The 26,179-nt window shown below is 31.6% G+C and overlaps 1 protein-coding gene across 2 annotated transcripts in view; it reads left to right on the plus strand.

Moving 5' to 3' along the window:
* Positions 1-24,464, plus strand: part of LOC107446482 (uncharacterized) — a 101,216-nt gene extending 76,752 nt beyond the window's left edge. The window contains exons 13-27 of one of the 2 annotated variants that reach the window (XM_087157438.1): positions 62-262; positions 1,108-1,733; positions 3,577-3,792; positions 5,130-5,400; positions 6,274-6,618; positions 9,207-9,558; positions 10,594-10,909; positions 11,594-11,928; positions 12,642-13,150; positions 14,406-14,669; positions 16,665-16,949; positions 18,086-18,282; positions 18,948-19,249; positions 21,012-21,249; positions 23,401-24,464. In XM_087157438.1, coding sequence (XP_087013564.1) covers positions 62-262; positions 1,108-1,733; positions 3,577-3,792; positions 5,130-5,400; positions 6,274-6,618; positions 9,207-9,558; positions 10,594-10,909; positions 11,594-11,928; positions 12,642-13,150; positions 14,406-14,669; positions 16,665-16,949; positions 18,086-18,282; positions 18,948-19,249; positions 21,012-21,249; positions 23,401-23,407 — 4,464 coding nt within the window. In that variant the 3' untranslated portion in view covers positions 23,408-24,464. The remainder of the gene's footprint in view (positions 1-61; positions 263-1,107; positions 1,734-3,576; positions 3,793-5,129; positions 5,401-6,273; positions 6,619-9,206; positions 9,559-10,593; positions 10,910-11,593; positions 11,929-12,641; positions 13,151-14,405; positions 14,670-16,664; positions 16,950-18,085; positions 18,283-18,947; positions 19,250-21,011; positions 21,250-23,400) is intronic. The other variant, XM_087157440.1, reaches the window with a different exon arrangement.
* Positions 24,465-26,179: the final 1,715 nt, after the last annotated feature.

Consider the following 26,179-nt stretch of genomic DNA (forward strand, 5'->3'; position numbering starts at 1 on the left):
TGGTCCACGAAAATGTAGTCACCCCTTTGGTTGCTAATTACCCCCCTTTTGTTCTATTTAGATTGAATTTGGAGTATGTTCTGAAATGATCAGACATCCACATCTTTTACGCTTAGTTGGAGAACATATCGCTACGAGTAAGTCACCTCGCCTAGATCATCCGGGACAGGCATTTCAATTTAATGAGAGGAGATTTGGTGCCACTCCCATAGAAGTATACAACTACAGAAAGGTTACAGGAGGAGATATAAACTACCTTAAGGTAAGAATACTTACATCAATAACATGATAATCTTATTTTAAATCAAAACTGCATTCGCATAAAAGTTAGTTCAAGTTTAAATTATAATATCCGTTACTACAAAAGCTCGAAAACCGTTAATGTGTGCATTACCTAGTTTATCTGCAGATCAGCGTTCAAAATCGAGTGTTTTCTACGCACTGTGCGCATTAACGGCTTCAAAAAGTTTATCTCTTGTATTCTTATTTGTTAATTATCTGATCTTATTTTATACTAATTTGTTGAATGTTTTCTCTTGATTATTTAAATGTTAATTTCATTAATCTATAATTACAAAATGATAAATAAATGATACGTTAATTTCATTAATCTATAATTACAAAATGAAGAGTTTGCTTGTGTTTGTGTCAGTTTTAGAACTTAACCGTTTGTTCTATCGTCCTGAAATTTGGACAGCGGTCACAAGGGACAATTTTAGCCCCCGATGCCAAAATTCTTTAGAAACTTTCAATTATGTCATTCAGAAAAGCTGCTTGAAAATGGAATTTTCTCATTGGTTGGCAGTTTAGCCATTGTTTTAAATTAAACTACAGATCCTAAACTTTATCCAAATATTTTATGCACAATATCTTTGCTAGTTTATAGCTCTATTTAATAAAAAAAGAAGTTTATTGCAGACACTTTAATATTTAATTATTTTTTTATTCACTATCTCAGAGAAACACAATGATCGATATCAACGTCGTAGCATGAGCAGATTATATCACCTAAGTTGTATTCCTAAAGTTATCTGAAACCACGAGTTTATTTTTTTACAGTAATTTTTTACAGTATTTTTTTATAGTAACTATGAACAAATGTTTTAGGTTGGCTCTTTCGAAGGACAATATACGAAACTAGCTGACATGATGGCTTATACCCCTAGCGGTGAAGTACCCATGGAATCCATTCTATCCACTTGCATCAAAGACTGTTATCGTTGCCAACAAGCATCTCCAAACTATCTTACGATTCCATCCACTCAAGGAATCTACATTGCTGTTGCTCAAGGTATCCACGAATCAACGTCTAATCCCTTAACTTGTGGTCCAATCAGAGTCAACCGAGGATTTCAAAATTTCCAGGCACTTCAGTGGGCATTGAAAATCATTAACTCGGATCCCACCATTCTGCCGGGCATTGATCTGGGACTTGTCGTGTTTGACACTTGCAATAGCAGAGAGAAGGCTGCCATGGATGTTTCGAATTTCTTAACAGGAACAATAGCTGAGAAACAGCAATTACCTGCACCAGATGACGTTGTGGGTTTCTTGGTAGATGATGCGGGAGACATCGTGCATCCACTGGCAGATTTGACCCAACCATTGCAAATGACTACTGTTGCATCGACAGCAATCGCTCCAGAATTTGGGGACGTAAAGAAGTATCACCATCTTTTGAAAATGAAGATGCCTAGTGATGTTATAATTTCATCTATGGTTTATATCTTAAGGTATGAAAAGAAACTTTTTGTATTATTTAATTCAAACTACTATATGCTCAAACGTAAATCAATAGCTTTATATATTTTTCCGTGTTTTTTTTATTTTTTTTTTTTATTTTACTTATAAAGTTATGTTAAATTTCTGCTTAACGTTATGAAATGTTTGTTTAAAAAGCGAATTATTTAAAAGAGGTAATCACATGTGCGTTATGAATGGCAAAGCTTTTAAGCTTACATTTATTTTGTATGTCTATAGAATATGTATATCTGTAGTTTATTTTTGTTGTCGTCATTTTAATTGCCAGTCTATTGAAAATTTATAAACTATAAATAAGATTGCTCATAGAAACCATTTGGAATGCGTTTCATCTATAAAAAAATAGTGTAAATGTGTTGCCATTAACAACCACAATATTGTAGCAATTAATTGCCTCCATCATGGTAGTCAAGTGATTTGCTTCAATTTCTGTCACAGTCTGAGGAGAAAGAACACTGACAACTATTAAAATCATTTAATATCATGCAATTGTTACTACCAAAAATTTATCTGATATAGCGAGTGAATAAAAGAAGAGATTACTGAGGATAGAAAATTAGCGAGTCAGTCATACGTTTAAATGAGTGATTTTGAGAATCAGTTTATAATAAAGTCAGTTATATAATAATCAGTTTATAATATCAGTTTAAATAAAACTAAACCCATCCTTTTGGAAATGGCTTCATTCCATTTTTTTTAATTTTTAAATTTTTTTATCTTAAATTAAATAATCGAATTACTCAAAAAAACATTTTGACTTGGAATTTTTAATACCAAATATAATTCAAGAAAATGGCTATAACATTTTTTTTCTAAACTATGTAGAGAAAAATTGCCGATTCTTGCTATAAATATCTCACTTGATTATTTTTTTGCATTTGGCATTGCTGATTTTCTTTTGTATTTGATATAGTTGATTAAAACCTTGCATTTTAACCTTGCATTTAAAACATTAACCTTGCATTGATTAAAACCTTGCATTTAAAACCTTGAGTTAATAACCAATTCAGACATACTTTTCTAATTTGAAAGCTTCTATCTCTCTTTGCCTGTTAGAAAAACATTTAAATACGTAAATTGAATCAGAAATTTAAGAAAAAGAACACACTTGGAACAAATCACGTTAAATGCAGTTCGTCACTTTCTGAGACATCCGAGTCAAAAACATTCTTTTGATTTTAGCATTAACGCAAAAAATTTTGTCACGTGACCTACGTTTTTTTTTAAAGTTTTTTTTTTAAACTAAGGAAAATAGAAAAGCTACAGTTCATTTACCGGTCTAAAACACAAGGTAAAACTACAATTTTAAACTATATATACTAATTTGCTGTGAGGAATTTTTTGGATAGAGATGTTACAGAGAGAGGTCAAGAGAGTCAAACAGAGATCTCCAAGCAAGAGGCTGTTTCACAGAGTGGAATAAGTCAATCAAATGTCGTTTGTACCATTTCTATTGAAAGATTAATATTTTTATTCCCATTGATATTTCGCACCATTTTCATAAATCGCATTGGATAAAAAGAGGTAAATCATAACTTAACATTCATGAATAGCTGCAATAAACTCAAATTATTCGCTAAAAAGTGTCTTTTTATAAAATTAAATAAAAACTAAGTTTAAAATGGCAAATATTAACATTTATAAGAAACTGAAACTTGTAACGGTGTCACATAGGTTCACCTTCATCAATGGAACAAATGGCAGGATTAATGGCAGGCAAATGACGTAATTTGACAAATATCTTATTTTAACTTTGTTCAACAAAAAAAAAATACCCTCTTCGTTTGACAATAATGAGTTCGATTTTGTTTCTAGACACTATCATTGGAAGTTTGTTTCTGTTGTTTACAATAAGGGAAATGAAGACACTCTGTTTGGACTTGCCGGTGTAACGGAATTCAAGCGCCAAATTGAGGAGCATGGCATTGAATTAGCCCTTGAAGAAAGTATTGGAACTGAAGAGGAAAGTGTTGCTTCCACTATGGATATTATTGCACATAGACTAAAAATAAAACAAAATGCTGGTGCAAAGTAAGTTTTTAAAATTTCATTATGATCTTACCTTGTTTCTAATGTTATTTTTTTAGTAGTCAATGATAATTATTTTTATCAATTTACTATTAATTCAAAGTCATGTTTAAAATATTTAAACATGAAATGATTATAAAATGAGTTTTTACGTAAATTAATATCAATTAATATGAGACGCTCTGTATTTATTAAAGTTTTTATCTGCTTTAGATTTACGTGAATGCAAATTTTGAGTACCTTTAAACACAAAAAGCGAAAGTTTTTACTAAAATTTATTCAGAAATGAACTGTGTCCTTTAATAAAAAAAAAGCCGTACATAAATTTATGCATACATTTATAATTTATAATTTAAGTTATTTTAAAATTAATAGTACAATTTAAATATACTCTTATCTTTATTTTATTAGTATGGTTAATTTGAATTGTAGAGTGTTGGGTCTTTCACGGGGTATATTTTAGGAAGCATGAATTATCAATAAACACCATCTAATTTTTAAAACTAAACTATTTTTTCATGTGAAAGTCACGATGCATGAAAATCTGTACTATAAATGTTTTCAAGGACATAAAGTGTTTTTCCTATCATCAAAATTATTTTGGGGACATTTCAACCTACAAGATATTAAATAACAAGATTTTGTTTAAAAGTACAAGATATTAACTAAGAAGATATTAAATATTTCATCCATTGTCAATTTCTTTGTCAGGTTTACAATAAAAGATGATATGCATCGAGACATTTATCGGTTATCATTGGGGTAATTTGAGTAAAACTTAATAATAATAGTTACCATCGATTGTAGGAGGTATTTAAAGCTGAAGTAGGGAAATATTTTTTACAGTGTAACTATTTTAATAAATATGGGTATCGCAGTGGTGCAACTTAATGAACATATTTTTTAGCTCTATAGAAAATTGATATTTATATTATTTCCATAGAATAATATAAAAATTCCTATGAATCATTTCGAAAATTGAAAGCAAAAATAGCCCGTAATTTTCGGTTTCTGAATCTTAACATTATTTATACACTGTTAAAGATTTTGGGTTACTTTCAATCACAATATCGTGAAAATTTGCTATAATTTTGAAACTGTGCCAACTTACCGTATTATCGCTTAAATTAAATAATATTCAAATTGATTACATGATATCAGGGTTCAATTTTAATGGATACATGGCTCAACTTAATAATATTATTTTGATTGCAAAAAATTTACTGGATATTGTAGTCCAATATATGTATATTATTGTTCAACTTAGCACCGATTTTTCTGAGAGCTTTAAGTTACACATTTCAGTAATAAAAATAGTTATGGAATTATTTTATTTTTAGGGTGGTTATTCTGTTTTTGCCTCCCACTTTGATAAGCGCCCTAATGAGCGCTGTAAAGAGACTTCAGCATGTTGGTAGATCCAGCATGGGTGATTTTGTATGGGTGGCCTATGACAGCCTGGAGCCTTTCCAAATGTTCCCAGATCAGTCCGTGGGGGCCGTTGTCGTGAGACCTCCATCTGAAGAAATACCTGTCTTCAAAGATTACTTCACCTCGTTAAATATAAAAGAAAGTGGCCAAGATCATTGGTTAAAAGAATATTGGGAACAGGTATGGTATATTCTAAGAATAAAGGATATCTTCATGCTAACCAATCTCCACGATCCTGTTCAAAATGACGGGTTGGAAAAAATTGCATCAAAAGCGCACAGGAATTACTTTTGACAAAAATAATATCTGAGTATAGTTTTTTAAAAACATTTTATTAGTTACAGCCATTAATAAATATAAAGTTCTTGTATTTAACTTATCTATAGCAAATCTAACTAAACTTTCAGTTAATTATGTAGTTTTCGTTTATTTCTTTACTTATTTTTTTTTAAGTCTGTGAGAGTTATGTTATTTTCGAATGCGTCAATATGGATTTAAATTTTTGATGTATAAAATTTAGTAAGGGTCCATAAAAAACCAGTGAATCAAAAAGCTTTAACGAATTTTAACATTATAAATATTTGCCACCCTATTATTTAAAAGTTTAGTTTAATAAAAATCCGATACGAAAATATCAGTTTTTTTTACCAATAATCTATAGTATCGGCATCATTTTAAAGCTGTAAAAGTTGGTACTAATCCATATTTAATAATTAGTCATTGTGTTCAAAGCACTAAATTTCAAAATAATCAAAATTATTATTTTGCAGAAAAGTAAATGGTTTGTTTCGCCAACTTTCGAAGCCTAACAGTTACTGACATTAGAGTAATTTCGAGGTTCATAATTTCAACGAACTTAAAAGTAGTTTCGAAGATTATAATTTCACATTATCAGCATACAAGCTCTTAAATCATGCCTTCGATTTACTTATTTTCTGCCCATGCATTTGATACTTTCTGTTATTGGTCATAATGACAATGATTGCATTCAATAATTTAGATTTTAAATTTCCACTTTTCAACCTAGCCATTAAGTTCCACATTATCATTTAGGTGTTTAGCTGCAGAGGTGGCGCTTGTTCGACCAATCAACACCGAACATTACACCAAGTTGGATTTATACAAGACAAGACTGTCGCCAACACTGTCAATGCACTCTTCACTTTGGCACTGGGTTTGGATGGTGTCCAGAGAGAGTTGTGTCCAATAAAGAATAACTGGTGTTCCATGATGAAAAACAAACTGTTGGTAAGGCATAAGCTTTTCAGCCATGCTAGAAAAGTTCGATTCAATGGACTTGATGGAGTGCCTGTAGTATTTGGTGCAAAAAATTATGTGAAAGGTGAACTGGGAATCTACAACTTCAAAGACGTTGGCGACGTCCGAGCATTCATGAATGTGAGTACATGATTTATTTAACAGTGTTTCTCACGTAGTTTGATTTTGCAGATCAGACACTAAAAGATATATTTTTGTATTAAATTTAACGCTTATTTTTTACAATTAAAAATATGAATCCATTTTTGACATTAATCATAAATCATTCGTATTTCTTAGCTCTTAGCACTCTTTGTCACTGGTCCTTGTTTCGATCCTCGGGCTGGGGAAGGTTGACTCAACCCTTTATCCCTTCTGCGGGTTGATAAAATGAGTGTAGTTTGTCTAAAATAAGAACTCCTCCAGATATTCATCTGGACCTATGGCGGTCACCACCACAGGTGCGTTGCCACAGGTATGGTAACGAGGTATGACTATTTCAAGTAGGGGTGCGGGATCACTGTTTTGGAGTGACTTCGGTTCGGGTCGGCGTGAGAAAGGGAATCTTTTTCTTCGATCTATTGTGTTAGTTCTAGAGTGAAGCTACCCTCCCTCAAATGCGCCATTTTTTTTTACATAGCACCAGACGTCTTCAGACTTTGTGGCGGGAGGAGTTCTTAGCTTAAACAGACTTACCAAGCATGTTTGGGGACGAAACATTGAGAGTTTCGCGTTCGGCTAACCATAAAATCGGGACATCTTCTCTTGCACCCCAGAGCCCAAGGTCAAGAAAACTGAGATGGGCACATTAGGCCCCTTGGCCCTCTATGGGCTGTCACAATGCTGAGCTTAGTTCAAATTCATATTTCCACAGGCATTTGGGTAAAAAGTTCTCAGGAATTTATGATAGTATGAAAAGTTTATTTTCAAATTTTTTTAAAAATATTTATAAGAATATAACTATTTTTTAATTGCTCAAAAAATTACGATTCCAGATAAAAAAAAAGCATCATGTTTGACTCATGAATTTATAAATGCTTATAAATGTTTTTCTTAAAATTGAGATCGAATTTTTATAGTGAATTATCAGTCCTTTATCAAATTAAAATACCTTTAAAAGTTTTGCTTGTCTCATAAAATACTTGCCAACCAAGTAGTTCACAATCCAAACTTCTTCTATATATATTAACAGGGCTACCAACTTTAAACGCTTTTTGTAAAAATTTATTTTTGTGGTTGTAATGTCTTTGTTTTAATGTATTATTTTTTATTCATTTAAACTTATTTTCCACCCCACAACATACAAATGATTTAAAAGTTCATATGCACTTTGTTTCAGATCTTTCGTGGTGAGGTTTTTAACATTTTAAAAATTTTGGCAAAATTACCAAAAATTCTGATTGCTTTGATTTTTAAATGTCTACCACTCTTAATGAATCCATGGTTTCAGATAGCTTTCAATATACTAATTCGGTGACGTTGATCCTATACGTTAATCCTTGGTTTTACTAGTGCTTACCTAACAAAGATTCATAATTATAAAAGAACTCATAATAAACTCTCAGTGAAACTTGCTTTTCCTCAAATAGGACTATAACCGTGCAAACATTGGTGCTATTTTTAAATAATTGAAAATAAAAAAATGCCTGCAATGTAAATTTCAACAGTTTTATCTGTTAATCTATTACTGCTAATCCTTTGCGAGAAACTAGTTTCATCACAGGTCTCAAATGAATGGATTAGTTAAAATTCAATGAATTTTTAGGATTTGAGGCTAAAGTTGTCTTTAACACTTGCTGTCTAAATTTTAGGAACCTGGCAAGAACGATTCATAAATTATAAGTGAGATTATTATAACTTATTTATTAAGTTTTAAGAAGATTTCTTATATATTTATAATAAAAAGACGCATTATCTTATTATTAAATACATATATATGAAATCTTATTGGAGGGTTTATTACCTCAATTAGATTCAATAAATACTGATAAAAAATCGTTCCGAGTAATATAATCAGATTCATAGTAAATGACCTTTAGTTAACAAAATGTCGTTTGACTATCTTTTGTGTCAAATGTGGGAGTTTTAAAGAACAGTTTAATTATCTCTTCATAGGTTATTTTTTTTAAAGGAAAGCACAGGACGCACTACCACAGGGAATGCCCTAGTGATCTTTTTTTCTGCTTTTTTTTGCCTCACGCCTATCTTATGACACCGTTTAATCAGTTTACTAGGTTACGTTATGCCGTAAGGGCTTAGCGACAGTTTTGTAGATTTGAGCTCTTGTGACATCAAAATCTACACTTAATTTAAATTATCTTATCTAGATTTCTCAATACCGTCTAAGTTATAGAGCAATATAAATGATTCTGGCACAGTTTTTATTAAACTTCACGATCAACTCCATAGTTCAATCAGAAAATATTTTATTCATAAAAGTTTATTTTTTGAAGAAACAAAATTCGTTATAAAGTAAGAAAGAGGAAAATTTTAATCTTCAAACAATGAATATAATTCCGCTATTGGTTCTGATTGGTTCTTCATTATTCTCTGATGACCCAATATCTCAGTTGCATTGCAATACTGATCATGCATCAGTATTCGGGGAGCTTTGACCTATTTTACATTGATAAAAATAGTATTTTGGGGGGCGCAGTTCATAAACTTTAAAAATAAATACAAAATTCCATTGTTAAATTTTTAAATATTCTCTTTTTTTTCTTCAATAGATTGGTCTCTTCCATGAAGATCATGGGCTAGCCATCAATACATCAATGACCAGCGGCTACAACGAAAAGGGTGACCTGGTGCCACTCTCAGAAATTCAATCATTCTGCAATGACAGCGAAATCTGCTCCAAGAAGCAGGATGCAGCAACGCTGATGTCCATGCCTTTCATGAAGATCCCAGCAAACCAAGAGTTCGTGATTGGTGTCATGTTACCGATTCATCAACCAGGAGACAATTTCTTCACTTGCAGCCGTGCTGTGGAAGAGACCTCTTTTCAGAATCTTATGGCACTAAGCTACGCCCTCAATAAAATCAATGCCAACGAAACTATTCTTCCGCAAATACAACTAGGTAAATAAATTTTATAATTTAAAGATTTGGAGAGTCGATTTTTGTAGCTCGGTTATTTGGAAACTTTTTCAACGAGCATATTTGAGAATATTTTCCTAACAGTATAAGTTGTAACTCCATAAGTTTTTCCGTAATGACCATCCTCGATGTCTGGACAGATCAAAAGAGGCATTAAAATCCTCCAAAAACCAGTGAATTTCATATGTAACTCATTGGCTTATAATTATACGTTTTTTTAAATAGAAACAGCTTGTTGACGTTGCACGATTTCTTAGCTCTTCCACACTCCTCCGTAACCACGATAAAAGCAAATCATGATAAATCCGAATTTCGAGGTCACAAGGAAAGGTCTGTAACTTGAATTGAATTTGTTTCCATGTTGTTGTTGTTAATTCCCATGTGGTCTGAATCCATCAGACCAGATCAATAAACCCGTTGACATATAGGAAGTCCGAAACTAAACGAGGAAAGGAATGAATATGGTTCCAGTCCTGCCCTAAACAGTTGAAGATATTCTCAAGTGATGCCTGGTTTTGTTGGCATTTAGGGCAAATAGGAAAGATCTTTTGATTAGCAGAAAATGTAAGACTTTTCAGGTGTCCACTGACCAGTCCGGATAAGCAAGTGTTGGTCTGCCTGTCACCAGGAAGAGATAGAGAGAGTCCTGGTCTTTTTGCTTTATACCAGTAGTGAATAGGAGGAAGCAGCCACTTTTGTTTGTTCTGGGCCTTTTTCCTTGCGGAAAGTTCAAGGTATGTAAGCTCTGAGGTGGAGGGGACTGGATGGTCTAGTCCCTTTGCAAGAGTGTCAGCCAACTCGTTTCCATGGATATCGACGTAGGACGGGATCCATTGATCCATTTGTTTCCATAGATTCCATGTTATATTTAGAATTTAAAAATTATTTTGCTGTGCTTCGCAATTAAATTACAAAGCACTGTAAAAGAGAATCAAAGCTAAAACTAATAATTTTTACCACAGTTTTAAAATCTGTCTTTTTGACAAAAATAATATAATTTTCTTTACCCTTTTTCAGGTGCTCTTGTATTTGACCACTGTGGGCGCAGACAAAAAGCCGAAGAGCAAATTTTCAGCTTCATAGCCAGCGATGGCTCTCTTCCGTACAGTGAAGCTAATCTGAAGTCAAGAGCAATGATAGCTGCTGTTACATATGATCCTCAAGTAGCTGATGACTTGTCTCCACTGTTTGAGTCAGCTCTCATTCCACAAATCTCCACTCCTGCAGCGACACTGACAGATTCTCCCGAATGGCAAAGACGAAGAAATCCCCGATCTGCAAGCGACTCCAATCTCAACCCCGAAGTCCGTGTCCTCGTGGATGTTCTCAAAAAGTAATAAAATTCACCGGTGTGCAAAATTTTGAGGATTGATTCATAATTTTTTTTATTATCGCCATCTTTAAACAGCCAGTTTATATTTGATTTGTGGATACATTAACATTTAAGCTTAACGCAGACTGGATCATGTATTGCGACGAATTCGAATTCATATAGGACTTTTTGAATGAAAACTAACCCAAATGTGTGTTATATTAAGAGAGATACTCAAAAAACTTCGCATGTTAAGCCCGCTGGCTAATGATTCCTCTTCTATTGAGGTTTTTTTGTCAGCTCTATCCAAGAGCAATATATCTTTGCTTTCCTTGCTATAAAATATCTTTGCTTTCATAAAATATACATTTAAATCAAAATACTCAGGTTTACATCCGCAACATTTAAAAAAAATTAAAAGAACTTTTCATTTGGCAATGTTCCATGTAAAAAAACTAACAATTACTAAAAGCTGGAAATCATTTTAAGTCTTTGTTTAGGCTCGATTTGGATATTTTAGGATCAATGTGTATTATTTCCAACCACTCTAAAGTGTGCATGTATTTAAAAAGTGTTTTTTAGCTTATTAGTTTGCAAAGTTTAAATGATATTAACAGTTTATAAGGTTTAGTTTGAGTTAATAAATAACAGTGAGTTCGTCAATTAATGTAGAAGCTATTTTTAAAATGATGATTTTGTTCTTAGATTTAACTGGAGGTTTGTGTCGCTCATTCACTCCGACTCTGAATCGGATCGAAACATTTTCTGGAATTTCATTCAAGTGTCAAAAGAGAAGAAGATCTGCATTTCAGAAGGTCTCGTTATAAAACCAGATATGGACATTGTGGATATCGCTGCTCTCCTTCTACAGGAGCTGGACACTCGGCAGGAATCGAAGGTGATTGTTTTGTTGCTGGAGGAGCACCAGCTGGTCCAGAAGGTTTTGGAAGCTGCCAAAAGAACAGATCTTGTGGAACACTTTGTGTGGATTGGTATGGAATCACAGAAAGATGGCCGAAGTGTTGCCAGAATACTGCAAGGTATAAACTTTTTAAAATCAATTAATATTCTCTAGATCTGCTTCAAAATATAAAAAATCTTACAGATCAGCTCCAAAATTTCGAAACTCTGCAGATTGTTCTCAAATACCAAAATTCTGTACATTAGTCATATATATTCTATAGATTAGTCAAAATATCAAGATTTTGTTAATTAGCTTCAAAATATCGAAACTCTGTTAGTTAGATTCAAAATATCAAACTCTATGGATTAGTTTAAATATGAAAAATAAAATATGTAAATTAGCTTCAGAATTTCAAAAATTTGTAAATTAACTAAAAAAAACTCGAAAATTAGCTTTAAAATATCAAAATTCTTCAAAATAAAGAAATTCCTCAAATTAATTTTAAAATATCAAACTTGGCATCTATTTTTAACTATAGCTAATATGCTTGTTCTTATTGTAGGATTAATACAAGTTTATAGTACTAATATAAAGACGCTTTTTTATTTTTATATTATTGTTCTTGCGTTTTGAAATTGTGGAAAATAAATTTTGCAAAATAAAATTTTAAAAATAAAAACTACATATAGCAGTTGTTTTTTTAAAACCGTAAACAATTACGTTGAATACGTATTAAAAAAATCCAAAATGTAAAATTTCGAAAAAATATGGGTTGAGCCGATTTTAAAACCAAACATCTTGTATTAGAATTCCTATAACAAAATAATCTTGTTTCTTTTTTTAATGCAGGTATCGATATCGATTATATTCTCATTCGTCCAGAAACATATGAAGTACCTGGCTTTCTAGAATACTATACCACTTTCAGTCTGAACAAGCACGAATCCATACCAGATTTATGGTTCGATGAGTTCTGGCAGCACCATTTTAGATGCCATCTTCCACAAAGCATATCCTCGTTGGAGAAACTGTTCCCCCTGCCATGCACAGGTACAGAGAGCTTGTCACAGAAACCACTCAATCTGGACACATTCGTCTACCATACTGTTGTAGCCGTTACTGGTGTAGCTGAATCTCTTCACGATTATTTGAGAAGGTACTGCGTCCACGGGGACGCTGCCACCAATTTAGATGATTGTGGGGCAGACGCGCGACAAATTCTGTGGCGAGAAATGAGGAAGTTCATGAAAGGCCCTCCTCTGAACTGTGCAGATGGTGATTGCGGACCCCTGAAAATGTCCATGGGATATCAGATATTTCAGTTACGGAAAGCCAAAATTCATCACGTATATCAACAGGTTAGTTTTCAATAATTTTGTTACTTCGTTAAAGTTTTTATATAGGGTAAACTAACCAGTGAAGGAACACTTAAACTTCGCTTGCCTTTTAAAAATCATATCAATTTCAAAATTCGTAATTTTAGTTAAATGACAGTGTCAACATATTTGTTACTAATTGCAAATTATGTAAAATTTTTTTAGAGAACTTACGTAATATTGTTTTAAAGTTTTGGAGGTTCAAATAACAAGTAGCAAGAAGACAAAGTGAAGGAACAGCTCTTACCAGTGAATGAACACCCAGTAAAGGAACACTTAATTTTGGTTATTTTTTTAATGCTCTTTATGAATTTATAAGCTGTACAAATATTTAAAAACAAGCCTATTCTTGAGATAATAACATATAAATACTTGGAAATTGTTAACTTTTTTTTGTAATGATGAATTGAAAATTAAAGTGTCAACATATTAACACATACTGTTCATTCACTGGGAAATCTATGTCCAGTAAAGGAACATGCCTGTTTCCTCACTGGTTGGAAGTTGTTTTTCGTATTTTTAACATACTTTTGATGCGGAACATCACTAAAGGTACAAGAAAATTAAAGTTTATCTTTTATTTTCATTAACTTAGAAAAAAAACCCAGTAAAAGACCACTTGTTCCTTCACTGGTTTTTCATCGTTTGGTAAACCAGTGAATAAACACCCCCCTTATCTCTGTACTTTATTATACTATGATCCTTAAAAAAATAAAACGTAACTTCAATAACTATATTTTAAGTTCTCTTTTTCACAGTGAGAAAAATAAAACTATTATATGCAATTAATTCCATTTCAAACATATAAATACAAACACACACCTTATAATTTTTTCAAAGAAACAAGGTGTTGCAGAGATAATAACAAGTTTAAAAATTTTACCAGAGAAGTCTATTTGACCAGGTAATCCAAAACATTACTAGATGACTTCCTATTGTTTGGCAGTAAGCTATTGTTACCAATCAATCTAAAGAAAAAGTTTCAAATTCTTATTTTTAATCAATATATATAAAATGTTCCTTCACTGGGTGGTGCTCCTTCACTGGTTGGCTTACCCTATAATAGAAAATTATAAAATTTATTTACATAAAAATGGATTATATCAACTAATGGATTACACCTCAAATTTGCTGTTACTGAACCTTCTATTACTGTGAAATACTTAATGATACTTGGTGGTAGACAATGTTATTAGCACATGTTCCCTTATGTAAAGATTTTAATTAATGTTCGTAGATTGGCTTGTGGAAAGATGAGGAGCTTGCACTCAAGTTAGAAGATGTGGAGTTCATAGGGGGAGTTAAAGTGGATTCCACTTGCAAGAGAGATTGTGATAAGTGTTTGGAGCAGCTGGTTATAGATCCGGAAGAATTGAATCAGACAAAACCATCCCTCTATGCCAATTTTAGAACCTTATGGGGAGTTATCGTCACTGCCGTCTCGCTACTCGGTGTTCTACTCGTTATTATATGTGCCGCCTATTTCCTCATCTCATTTCAGGTATAGTAATATTTTAAATGTTTTTTTTCTTCAGTTTCCGAACCTGTTAAGTGTTACAGAAACACTTCAACGTTTTAAAATTGCAACTTCCCACTATTAACAGAAAATTAATAGAATTAATACAGTGTAACCCCTAGAGAGCGCTTCCCCAGGTGGCGGATAGGGGAATGCCTTCACTGGTTTTCCAGTGGGTGGTAGAAGGGAAATAAAATACTTTCAGCGGACCAACAGGTAGAAGTCCAACCTTTCGAGGCTCTGGCAACCCTCCTTTTCCATGGACAGTGCAATTTTGATCTCTAATTACAAGACTAAGAACAAACCACTTTAAAGGGATGAAAATTCTTCCTGACAAAATAAGAACATATATTCCCTGCAAGAACTGCACCAATATCCAACCTACCCCGGATCACATTCTCGATTGTCCAACCCTTACCCCATATGTTTTACAACTGGGTATGATGCCACTGGCTTCAGAACTTGGTGAGATCCTCTACAGTAATGATGTATTGGAGCTAGCGGATGCAGTTTTGAAGGCACACGAGGCCATTTAATTGTCCATGGACACGATAAAAAAAAATAGAAAATTATGCTGGGAAAGCAATCTCAATAATTTATGTAAATTCTTTAAGACACGATGTTACTCTTTTTAAAAAACAATTACTTTTATCTGTGTATCTGAAACAATCTTAATAATATATGTAAATTCTTTAATACGCAAAGTTAGCGTTCTTTTTAACAATTATCTATATCTAAAGAAATCTCAATAATCTATGTAAATTTTTTAATGCACAAAATTACAGTTTTCTTAAAATATTATTTTTCTCCATGTATCTGACCTTTTTTTTTTATATAGTATATGTTTAAATTTTTTCAGGATGAATTTTATTCCTAATGCTTTCTTGTAACATTTAACTACGCATATTGACCTCAAATTTCACCATTAATTTATTACGAGAAATTTCAATCATGAAAGTAATTATAATCAGTTGTAGTTAGAAGAATTAAAATATAGAAAGAGATATTATCAAAATTTTCACGTATGAAATAATTTTAAAAATTGACAAGTTAGGGCTATTAAAGTGATCAAAAACCATTATTTTTTCAGGCAGTTTTACTAAATTCACACTAACATTATTTATATTGTTAATTTATATTGTTATTTATATCGCAATCATAATTGTACTAAACTATTAAAAAAATAGTTAAAAAATTTCTTTCATTCATATTAAAAAATGTATTAATACAAGATTTTGCAAATTAAGGAAATTTCAATGAGGAATAATTGTTTCTCTTAGATCTAAAAAAGTGCAAATTTGAAAAATTATTGTTTTAAAGTGAATGTGTTTGAAAGATCTTTAATGTAGAAAGAGACATCGTTCATTCTGTATTTCCATACCATAAATTATTAATATGTTAAATATAATTGTCAAAAAAGAAAACTTAATTCTTTTTCTACTTCAATAGAACAGGTATCAATAAAAGGTTTCTTACCTGGTTCTTCTACCCGGGTCGGTTCGTATCTAAATAAATATTAAAAGAAATGACCACATACTCAAGAAAAAATACTCTTTCCAATTAGTTAACAGGTGTATATTAACGAAACAACACTGCAAAAAACAACAACACGCTCTCTCCTTAGCCAGTAACACAAAAGCTCTCAAAAATTGTTGTTCCTAGAGAGAGCTCTATATCCAGTGGCGCCATCTAGTTTGTCCTCTGGCAAGGAAAATGGTATTCTGTTTTGAACAATAATATTTTCCACTTCTTTCGACCTAAATTAATACTAAATAATGCAAGAAGTATGAAAAATATGTTAAATAAAAATTCTGCCTCACAGGGCATGTATAAACATTTCAGTTCGTTGAGTACATAATGCAATTTTTTATTTTCAGTGTAATTCTTAAATCCAAGAAAGTTTGTTTCCAAAGCATATCTGTTGCTGGATTTTGGCGGATGTTTATGCATGTTGAAGATAATAAGTCTTTGTATTTTCAGGTAACAGTAGGGACTACAGTTTTGGGTTACATGATTCTTTTTGGTCTGCTTCTTTTATACGCTGTCAATTTCGCTTTTATCTTAACTCCCACTGAAGGAACTTGTGGTGTTCGAAGGTTTGGCTTGGGACTTTCATACGCAATAATATTCTCCGGAATGCTGGTGAAAGTGATGAATATTTGGAGGATGATGGGATACAGAGGAAACCATTTCTTCGGTGATGTTTACCATATGACGAATCCTGCTGCCTTGCTAGTGGTTGCTGTGGGACTTGTTATAATACAGGCAAGTTATTTTTAACTTTTTCATCGAGACGGACGAGATAACTGGTCTTCCAGAAACACTCGCTTTTGCTCTATTGTTGTATGAGTGAATGTAGTTATTGATTGTAATTGGTTATTATTTTTAAAGTCCTAAAAAATAATCTCTTTTTATATGTCTTAAAGGAATTTCAATTTCAGTGTTAAGAAGGAATTGTTTATATATGTTTTATACGAGTACTATTCGAGTTAACGAGTATTTAATAGTTTTTAACAAATATTCTGCCTATAACTAATATCCGTATTTAAAATTAAAACTTCTTTTGCTTCTTAGTAAGAATGAAAAAATTGGGCACATTTTTGAAGTGTCCGAAAGATGACGCTTTTCTTCTGGACAAGGAATTGATGAAAACGAAACAGAATTGAAAAAAAGGGAAAGGTACAATGGTAAAAGAAAGAAAAAGAATTAAAAAGAGAGAAAACCACGGTAGCCGAGGGGTTGAGAGTGGCAGAAAAAGGCAAATCAGAGGGATGAAAATTTCAATACACAATGTAGGACGGGAAAGAATTAAGATCATTTACTAGAAAATCAGTGTAGATAAAGAAACAACATCATGGTGAGCTATTGTGTCAAGAGTAGAAGCAAATGTGGTGTTATCAAAATTAAATTATACCAACGCCTTCAAATAAAAATACTGCAGCAGTTGATAAGTAATCGAAATCCTGATATCTCTTGCTCGATATATCCCTTGATTTTTCTTTTCGATTTCCTGTTTAGCTGCCATGATTATCCTTTGTTTTTCTCTTATTAATCTCCCCATTTACCATTCTATTTTTAATAAGCTATTGTGATTTTTCTTTTCTTTTTTCGTATTTATCTTTCGTGTTTTAGATCCTCATAACATGCCGACCATTTCCAATTCTAACAGTCAAGCAAAGGAAGTTTTTTTCAAACGTAGTTTTTGTTTTAGTTTTCTTGAGATTGTTCGTTTTAAGCAACTCTCATGGTTTTCGGACATAGATAGCGCTAGATGATCGTATGACCCATATTATGAAACATGAAACTTGAATTTTTTTCAGTATAATTAATTTTACCACAAAATTTGCTTGTGCAAACTAAATGTTCTGGAGACATTGTTTTTTTTTTTTATTTATTTACAGGTGATTCTATCGGCAGCTTGGCTTATTTTAATCCCTCCGACTACGGGACTACATGCTGGGGAATGGAGATGCCATCCAGCGACTACATTTGAAGATGAACTTGTCATATCTTTGGTCTATGTCATGCTGATGCTCGCCATAACAATGCTTTTCTCTATACTTACATGGTCCAGCAAGGATAACAACAAAGAATCTAGGTTATGAATGAACATTTTCTACTATTAATACTTATTTTTATCGTGTTAACAAATATTTATAGGAAACACGTCAAACATGTAACGCTTACAGTAATGAGGTGCAGCTATCAGTTTTCATGACTATTCTAACATCTCTTAAAAAATTTATGTGACTTAGATACCTATTTAAAATCTTTCAAAGCAATCACCACTTTTCGGAGAGATATATGAAGGGTGGTAATTGGGTATAATATTAAAAAAACACAACTACTTCCACTTAGTAGGAATAACATTTACCATGACGCAATGCTAAATTCTATGCCACTATCCACATAAATGCCACTATCCACATAAATCAATTATTAATCAAAAATCGAATATCAATTACTTTTCTTTATAATGCAATAAAATCTGGCGAGCAGCTATTTAAACGATCAAACACTTCGTTTGTTTATTTGTGGCTTGAAGTTAGGCTCGCAGAAAATGCCGTTCATGGATTAAATTTAGTAGGAATAACACAACCTGTGACGTAGGCTATAGTATACCCAATAAGAGAAAAGCTTATTTTTGATTTTTTTTCCAGTAGTTTTAAAAACCCAATATATTACTCATATTATTGCGATTGAATGATTTTATTTCAATTTCTGAACTATTAATTAATATTTTCCTTAATGTTTTGTTTCTAGATGGATTTTCACCTGCTGCTTCCTTATTTCCCTTGTGTGGGTCACGTGGACAATTTTATCGACGCAGATCATCCACAAGTACCGAGATCTTACTATATCAGCTGCCAATTTGATCTGCGCGTCTATAGTTATGCTCTGCATGTATCTAAGAAAAGTGTACATTTACAACAAACTTACCAAAGACGAAGAAAATAAAGCTAAACTACAGCAGACAGCATCAATGCCAGTGGCACAAAATGTGTATGGCACTCTGACAAGACCAGCGCCAATTCCTGGTATGACCGGATCTAACTACCATACAGGTTAGAGTAAAAACAAGCTAAATTAAATTGTATCATATTAGGTCAAATAAATCTATATCATAAAATCATAAAGATAATTAAATAATAATAAAATTTTGATAAGTCAAATGTCAAGCTAAAATATATTGATAGTCAATTGTTAGCTTGGCAGCAAAAAAATTGATAAAAATTAAAGATTAAAAATAGGCTAAATTTGTAAAAATTTCAACTTAAGAGTAAGCTTTACTGATAAATAATCGAAATTGATGAAACGTCAAGACAAAATATAACTTAATTACAGAAGAGCTTTTTTAATGAATATGTGTAATCAGGATTAATAATTAACAATTTTGTTGTAACACTCAGACATAGAAATTAATTTCGCAAAACTGCTCTCAAGGCAAAGCTAGAATCAAAACAAAGCGTATAAAAATTACGATATGATCTTCAATGACTTTATAAAGTTTCTATTAAACAAACTAAGGATAAAAATCTTTTAGTTATTTTACGAACTTTACCTATATATTTAACGGAAAAACCTTAGTTTATAAAATGCAACTTTTGAGATAGATTTATTTTTGGGATCAATTTTTTTTTCTGAATAAGGATTGCACAATCTGATTATGGAAATATTTTCTTCTGAATATGGTATGCACTATCAATGCATCGGGTTACCCGTTCGATTTTTCTTATAATGTTTTGCTTTTATATCAAACTTTTGATTTTGTCTCTCATAAGTAATTACATTTAAGAATTTTAAAATGTTCAAATTAAAGAAATGCATAAAACTTAAATATAACGGTGGAATGTTTGGAAATTTTTGAGCGTACTGATATTGTTCACATTTGTTGCAACGTTATAACGCTAAGTCGAACCATAAGACCGTACTTAATTCTCAATTTCGGTGCACAAATTATGGTTAAACTTAACATTCAACATTTTATTAAAATTACGATCAAATTTGCCCTATATTATGGCTTAACTGAGCCGATTTTCTGTTTGTGTAGGAAATTTTATTACGCGTTCATGTATCTTAATTAAATTAGTAAAGGCCTGAGAATGTTTTCAGTGATCTTAAAAAATAAAAAAAGCGAATTTGAAGCAAAAAAAGTTTTGCAGAAATAATTAGAAATGGTTAAAACTAATTAAGTGAATCAAGGCATTCTCACAATAACCATTTGTTGACTAAGACGATCTTAGCGATTAAGGCTCCCAAATTTCAAAACCTACATTAGCTACAGTAGCTTCCTTTGTAATTTTACAGTAGCTAGCTTAGTTGGTACCCATCAGAATCTGGGTAGGCATCATCTCCCCTCCGTCGATAGATCCAATTTCCAACACGAGTGATCCAATATCCAACACACCAACAACTCAGTGCCGTAATCGCTGCGCTGCCGTTGTGTACCAAGGCTTACGCATACAATCACTGAGCTTTCGTTGTGAAAGATATCACAATGTCAAGACATACATACAATCACTGATTTGACATCGTGGAGGATATCGCGACGCCAAGACTCGTTTGAGCTGTCATTGCGTACCATCCGACGTTAAAACTTACATTGAAAACAAAGATAATTTTGATAATTATGTAAAAGATAATTTTGATATAATTATGGTTTTGATGAGGAACATAATTAATAATTATGTCCCTCAACAATATTCTTTCAAAATTAATACTATATTATAAATGAATTTTCGAAAAAATAAATATTGACTTTTCATTTGATTTCGAATATTAAGTTGTATAAATAACATAATGTTTAATCTAAAGAAACTGTTACAGGACCTCGCGTGTCTGGTCTGGGTAGCAAGCTAGCAGATAGGGCTCCATCATCTAGAATGGCTCTTATTGCATCAGAGGATGGCAACACAAGTGACAGTGGCTCTGGATCCACCCAAGTTCAAGCTACAGACCTATACCCTCTGGATATGTATGATGGTGGCAGTCAATTTCAACCACCGTCTCTCAGGCTTGGAGGAAGTAGCTTAGTTCTAGAAGAATTAGGACAAAACAACACTGGGTAAAAAATATTTCTTTATTCTCTTACTACCTGTAAGCTCTAAAGTTTAATTTAAAAACAATCCTAAGACACGAAGAGTAATTTAAAAAAATTCTGGCTCGCCATGCGTTCAAGTAATATGATTTATGTCCTTTTTGGAGCCTTTGAATAGAAATTTTTTTCTGAAACTAACTAATAACGTTATGAGTACTATTTATTATATTTAATATGTGTTATCTATCAGCTGAAATTCTTAATATAAATAGTGATATGATGTCGCATATTGAATTTTCACACAATAGAGACACAAATTTTCTATCTTATCTCACCACAGAGATGGAAATAATTTTAATACTTCTACTTCCTACTATGATAAAATGTCCCAAACTCATATGTATGGTGGTCTGCATGATTTAAATATTTGTCGGACATATTTTAAATTATCACTAAAATTCAATACATAAAGAAGAAGACAATATCGTGGATATCTCTTAAAAATAGTTAAAGTTGAAATCGAAGTATTTCTTTGTAGAAAAAATCGTAGGAAATAAGTAGATGGTGAAAAAGAATTGGTCGACATATTGTTTAAAACTAATTAAGGTGTTTGAATTTGAGGAGGGGTTGGAGCATTAGAATATTTAAATACAGTTGTGCTGTGCTTTCGGCTTGGTTACTGGTATGGTTACCATTAAAATTTATATTTTCTATAAAATAGTTTTGAAAGGTGACCATCTTTGTCGCTAAAGGTGGTCAGTAACTAAATAATAGGTAAATTTCACAGTAAGTAAATTTAATAGCAAGTAAACAAATAAATGTAAGCGTAAATATTTTTTTTCCAATGGCAGGCACTGAATTTGAATCCTTGCCTATACTATGCCAGAATTGTTGCTCAATTCGCGTTACCCAGTGGGCACCTGTGAACCAAAGTCACGGAGGCGAGCAACATTGCCCACGCCACACTGCCACAAACCCGTTTATAGGGTGGGCCACATTCACACATCATACACACACACAACAGAGGACAACGCAAAGAGAGAGAGTAATATCCATGCCCAGAGCGGGATTCGAACCCGCAGCCTATGGCTTCGCAGTCAAGCACGCTAATCGCTCGGCCACCTGGCCGGCGTAAGCGTAAATATAACAAATCGTGTTCTACTGCCGTATCAAAAGTTATAAACTTGAAACTTTTTCAATTTTTATAAACTGATTCGCTACTTCACCGATTTACTAATACGCTGATTCATTGAATGATTTTCGTTCTTCTATTGTTTTACCCCCTTTATTCATTTTTGCATCTAGTTGCTAGGTTATAAAAGCTCGCACCTGCAATTCGGTTTTGTCTGACGAATACACAGCGTTACAGGCAGCATATTTCGGGTCATATAATTTAGTGCAAAAGTGCCAAAACGGGAGATTCTCGTTATCCGTAAATTTGACCAAAATCGTTTCATAAAAAGTGGAGGAACTTTTATTTCATTTTGTGAAGGTGCAACCTTCCTGGTGCAACGCTGAATCGTTTTGCTATTTGTCAGATTTTGATGCCATTCTCTTCTCCTCTGTTGTCCTCCCTTAAATACTACTTCCTGTATAACGTTTCTTATGATATGAATATTTTTATATGATTTAAAAAAAATTTGAATTATATTAATATTTTAACAAGGAAGAAAAAACACTAATCTCTTAAATCACTAGTGAGGAAAGTCTGGTTTAAAAATGCCAATAGCCAGTTTGATTTCCTGATGAAACAGGGTGTTTCTTATAATTTCTTTTCAACTTCTGTTTCTTTCAGCAATCAATTTGGTTTTATATTATTCCACTTTCCTCAGTAATTTATCAGATATTACGTGTATATTAATTTCATTTCATTTCATTTTTTAAAACTATTCCAAAAAATTTTAAGGGTAGTTATTATGGAACACACCGTATAATAACAATAATGATTATGCGGAACACATTGTATAATAAGAACGAAGATTATACTGAAAACATTATAGAATAAGAGAAATGATTATGCGGAACACACTAAAAATAAAAACGAAGATTATACGAAACACACTGTATAAAAAAAGCGTACACACTGTATAAAATTATGCGGAACATCCTATTGCGTATTCGTTAATAATTATTAATTTATGCATCGTTACTCATAAATTTTTTTTTAAAATTTTACAGATCTTGAATGCGGCCAATATATTATACAGTTTTAAAGGTTACAAGCTACCACGATACAAACTTGGATGAAATCACAACGAGTCAAAATGCTTGTTAACGTGCAATATTTTGTGCATTACAAAACTGTAAAATCTTCATCATGAGTTTAAAATTTTTCTTAGGTCATAATTTTGGTGGGCAACTTAGATGTACAAAGTTTCATTTGATATAGCGTGACAGTCGAATTCCTTTTCTCTGTAAAATATATCCTTTAAAAATGATTATTTTTCTCGAAAATTATCGCAATCGAATTCCTGAGCAGGTATCAGGGAATTTAGATGTTATGTTTTATATGTTTCTAAATGTTATATCCTTGTTAAATATTGAGATTTCTAATTGTAGAAAATGTTTTTGTAAATAAATATTTTGTTTTTGGATATATAGAAATTTAACTATATTATTAATTCTTGGTTTCATTTGTGATGATTTTGGTTTTGAAATTGTACTTCAATCATAATAATTCCTTGTTTTTGTAACAGATTTATCTAGAATCATTTTTGCAATTCGTTTTAAAAGACTTCAGAAATTTTTTTCTATACATTTTGTCGAGACAGAAGGAAATAGGCTTTTTCTAAATAGATTTTTACTATAAGATTGGTTTCTATTTCTATTTTAATAATTACGATTTATTTCTGAAACTTATAAAACATTTAAGAAAGTTAACGTTCTAATTTGTGATAAGGTTCACTGTTAAAATTTTTTGTGCAGTTGTGACTTAGAACCAACTATTATTCCTCCATTTTTTATTTTAACAAATTTAATTAAATGATTTTTAATTATAAGATAGAACCTTTCCTCTATAGTAAAGTCTATTAAAACTGAATATTTTCATTCTAGTTTTTAATTGTTGAATGTTATTGTTTTTTAAATCATTTTTTATCATGGAAATAATGCGATACGCAATAGCTTTTTTTATTACATGAATTATATTAGTAATTTTAGTATATTTAAAGGAACTAGAATTACTTTCAATATTTTTGTATGAATGTTTAACTAATGTCTTAAAAATGATGATTTGATTTGTATGTCACTTTTACAAATCACGTGTTATTTAATGTTCACTGTTTCATTGAGTGTGTGAAGTATTTTTAAAATGTACATAGTTTGAAAATACATTTTGGGAATCGTTGTAAATTATATATTTTATATGTAATAGAAATAAAGTTTATTTTATTAAACTTTAGTTGTAATTATATCTTTATTTGCAACCTGTGAGTTCAAATCTATACACAAAAATGTGTTAGCACCATACATGGCAACGTTACTTTTAAAAAGTAACGAGTAAAAGTACAAGTATTTTTAAAAAAAGTAACGAGTAAAAAGTAAAAAGTTCTTATTTTAAAAAGGAACGAGTAAAAAGTACAAGTAAAAGTACAAGTACTAAACAAAAAAAGTAGTGATTTAAAAGTACATTTCTAGGAAATCGAAAATTCAAAGTAGCCTAAAATTTTACTGAATAATATTCTTACGTTCTTTAATGTTTTTGCAAAATTGTTGTTATTTATCTAATTATTTTTAATTTTGAAAGCTATGGACATTAATTTATTTTTAAATTCGGAAGAATATTATAATATAATTTTATAATATAATCGTATAATATAATTTTCAAATCAAATATAATTTTAATATCAAACTTTTTATGGATTTGCACGAAAAAGAAATTCTATCTATTGATTTTAATTTTTAGTTTATTATTTTTATTTATATAAATTACCATTGATTCGAAATTGTTTTACTCTATAGAAACGCGTTTTGAAAGCACAAACATAAACAAAGCAAACACGGTGTTTCATATAGCTTTGTGATCTTGAGCTAGTAAAAAATAATTGCATGTGCAGTATAAGTTGAGACAGAACAGTCTACAATTTTATTTGTAACAATGGTTAATGCTGAAGTCATGCGAGAAAATCATTTTCCGAAAATTTCTGCCTAACGGAATAATTAAAATTTGTAAACGAATTTTAGTATCAGCGACTAAATTAATACCTTCGAGTTTTCAAGAGTTAAAATAGTAATTATAATAGTTTTCAATAGCACAAATAGTTCTGAAGTTCTTAGAGATTTGACTGGGCTTTGTTTGACAAGGTCGGGCATAAATATAATTTTAGTAAAAAATGTACTAGGTAAAAATGTATTTAGTAAAAAATGTATTAAGACAAAAATGTATTAAGACAAAAATGTATTATTAGTGAGTTCAAAAAGAAAATTGAAAAACGTAATAACAAAATCCAACATTTTTTATTTAAAATGTATGGAATAAATGCATAAAACTCGAAAATGACTGAAAATAACTTGCTAATTAATATTTTTTATTCATTTTACAAAATAATTGCATTTCGAAAGTGGTGTCACTGAGTCTGCTGCGAGAATTTCTTAGAACGTGCTTAGCCACGATGAATAAGCGCTCCACGGGAGCACTAGAAGGTACTGCAGTATTATATTTCACGTATAATTCTTTTACGATTGGATATCGATTCAAAATTGATATGCTTTCCATTTCGACATTTGAGCTCATGTATGCCATAAATTCTTCTGTCGTTGGTGATTGGCATGATGTTTTCAGCTTTAGAAAATTAAGATTCCCTGGGTTTTTTTTCTGTTACTTTATTAGTTATAGCAGGGTGTTCAGCTTGGACAATTCTTTCCAATTTTTTTTGTAGCCTCCTCCCTAGCTTTTTCTTCAAACCAATTAAATTTGATGCAAAGTACCAGACCTGCAGCAAACAATAAATCGTCCTGC

Source organism: Parasteatoda tepidariorum, chromosome 2, assembly GCF_982258835.1.
Source record: "Parasteatoda tepidariorum strain Cologne lab strain chromosome 2, Ptep-v5.0, whole genome shotgun sequence".
Classification (NCBI taxonomy): domain Eukaryota; kingdom Metazoa; phylum Arthropoda; class Arachnida; order Araneae; family Theridiidae; genus Parasteatoda; species Parasteatoda tepidariorum.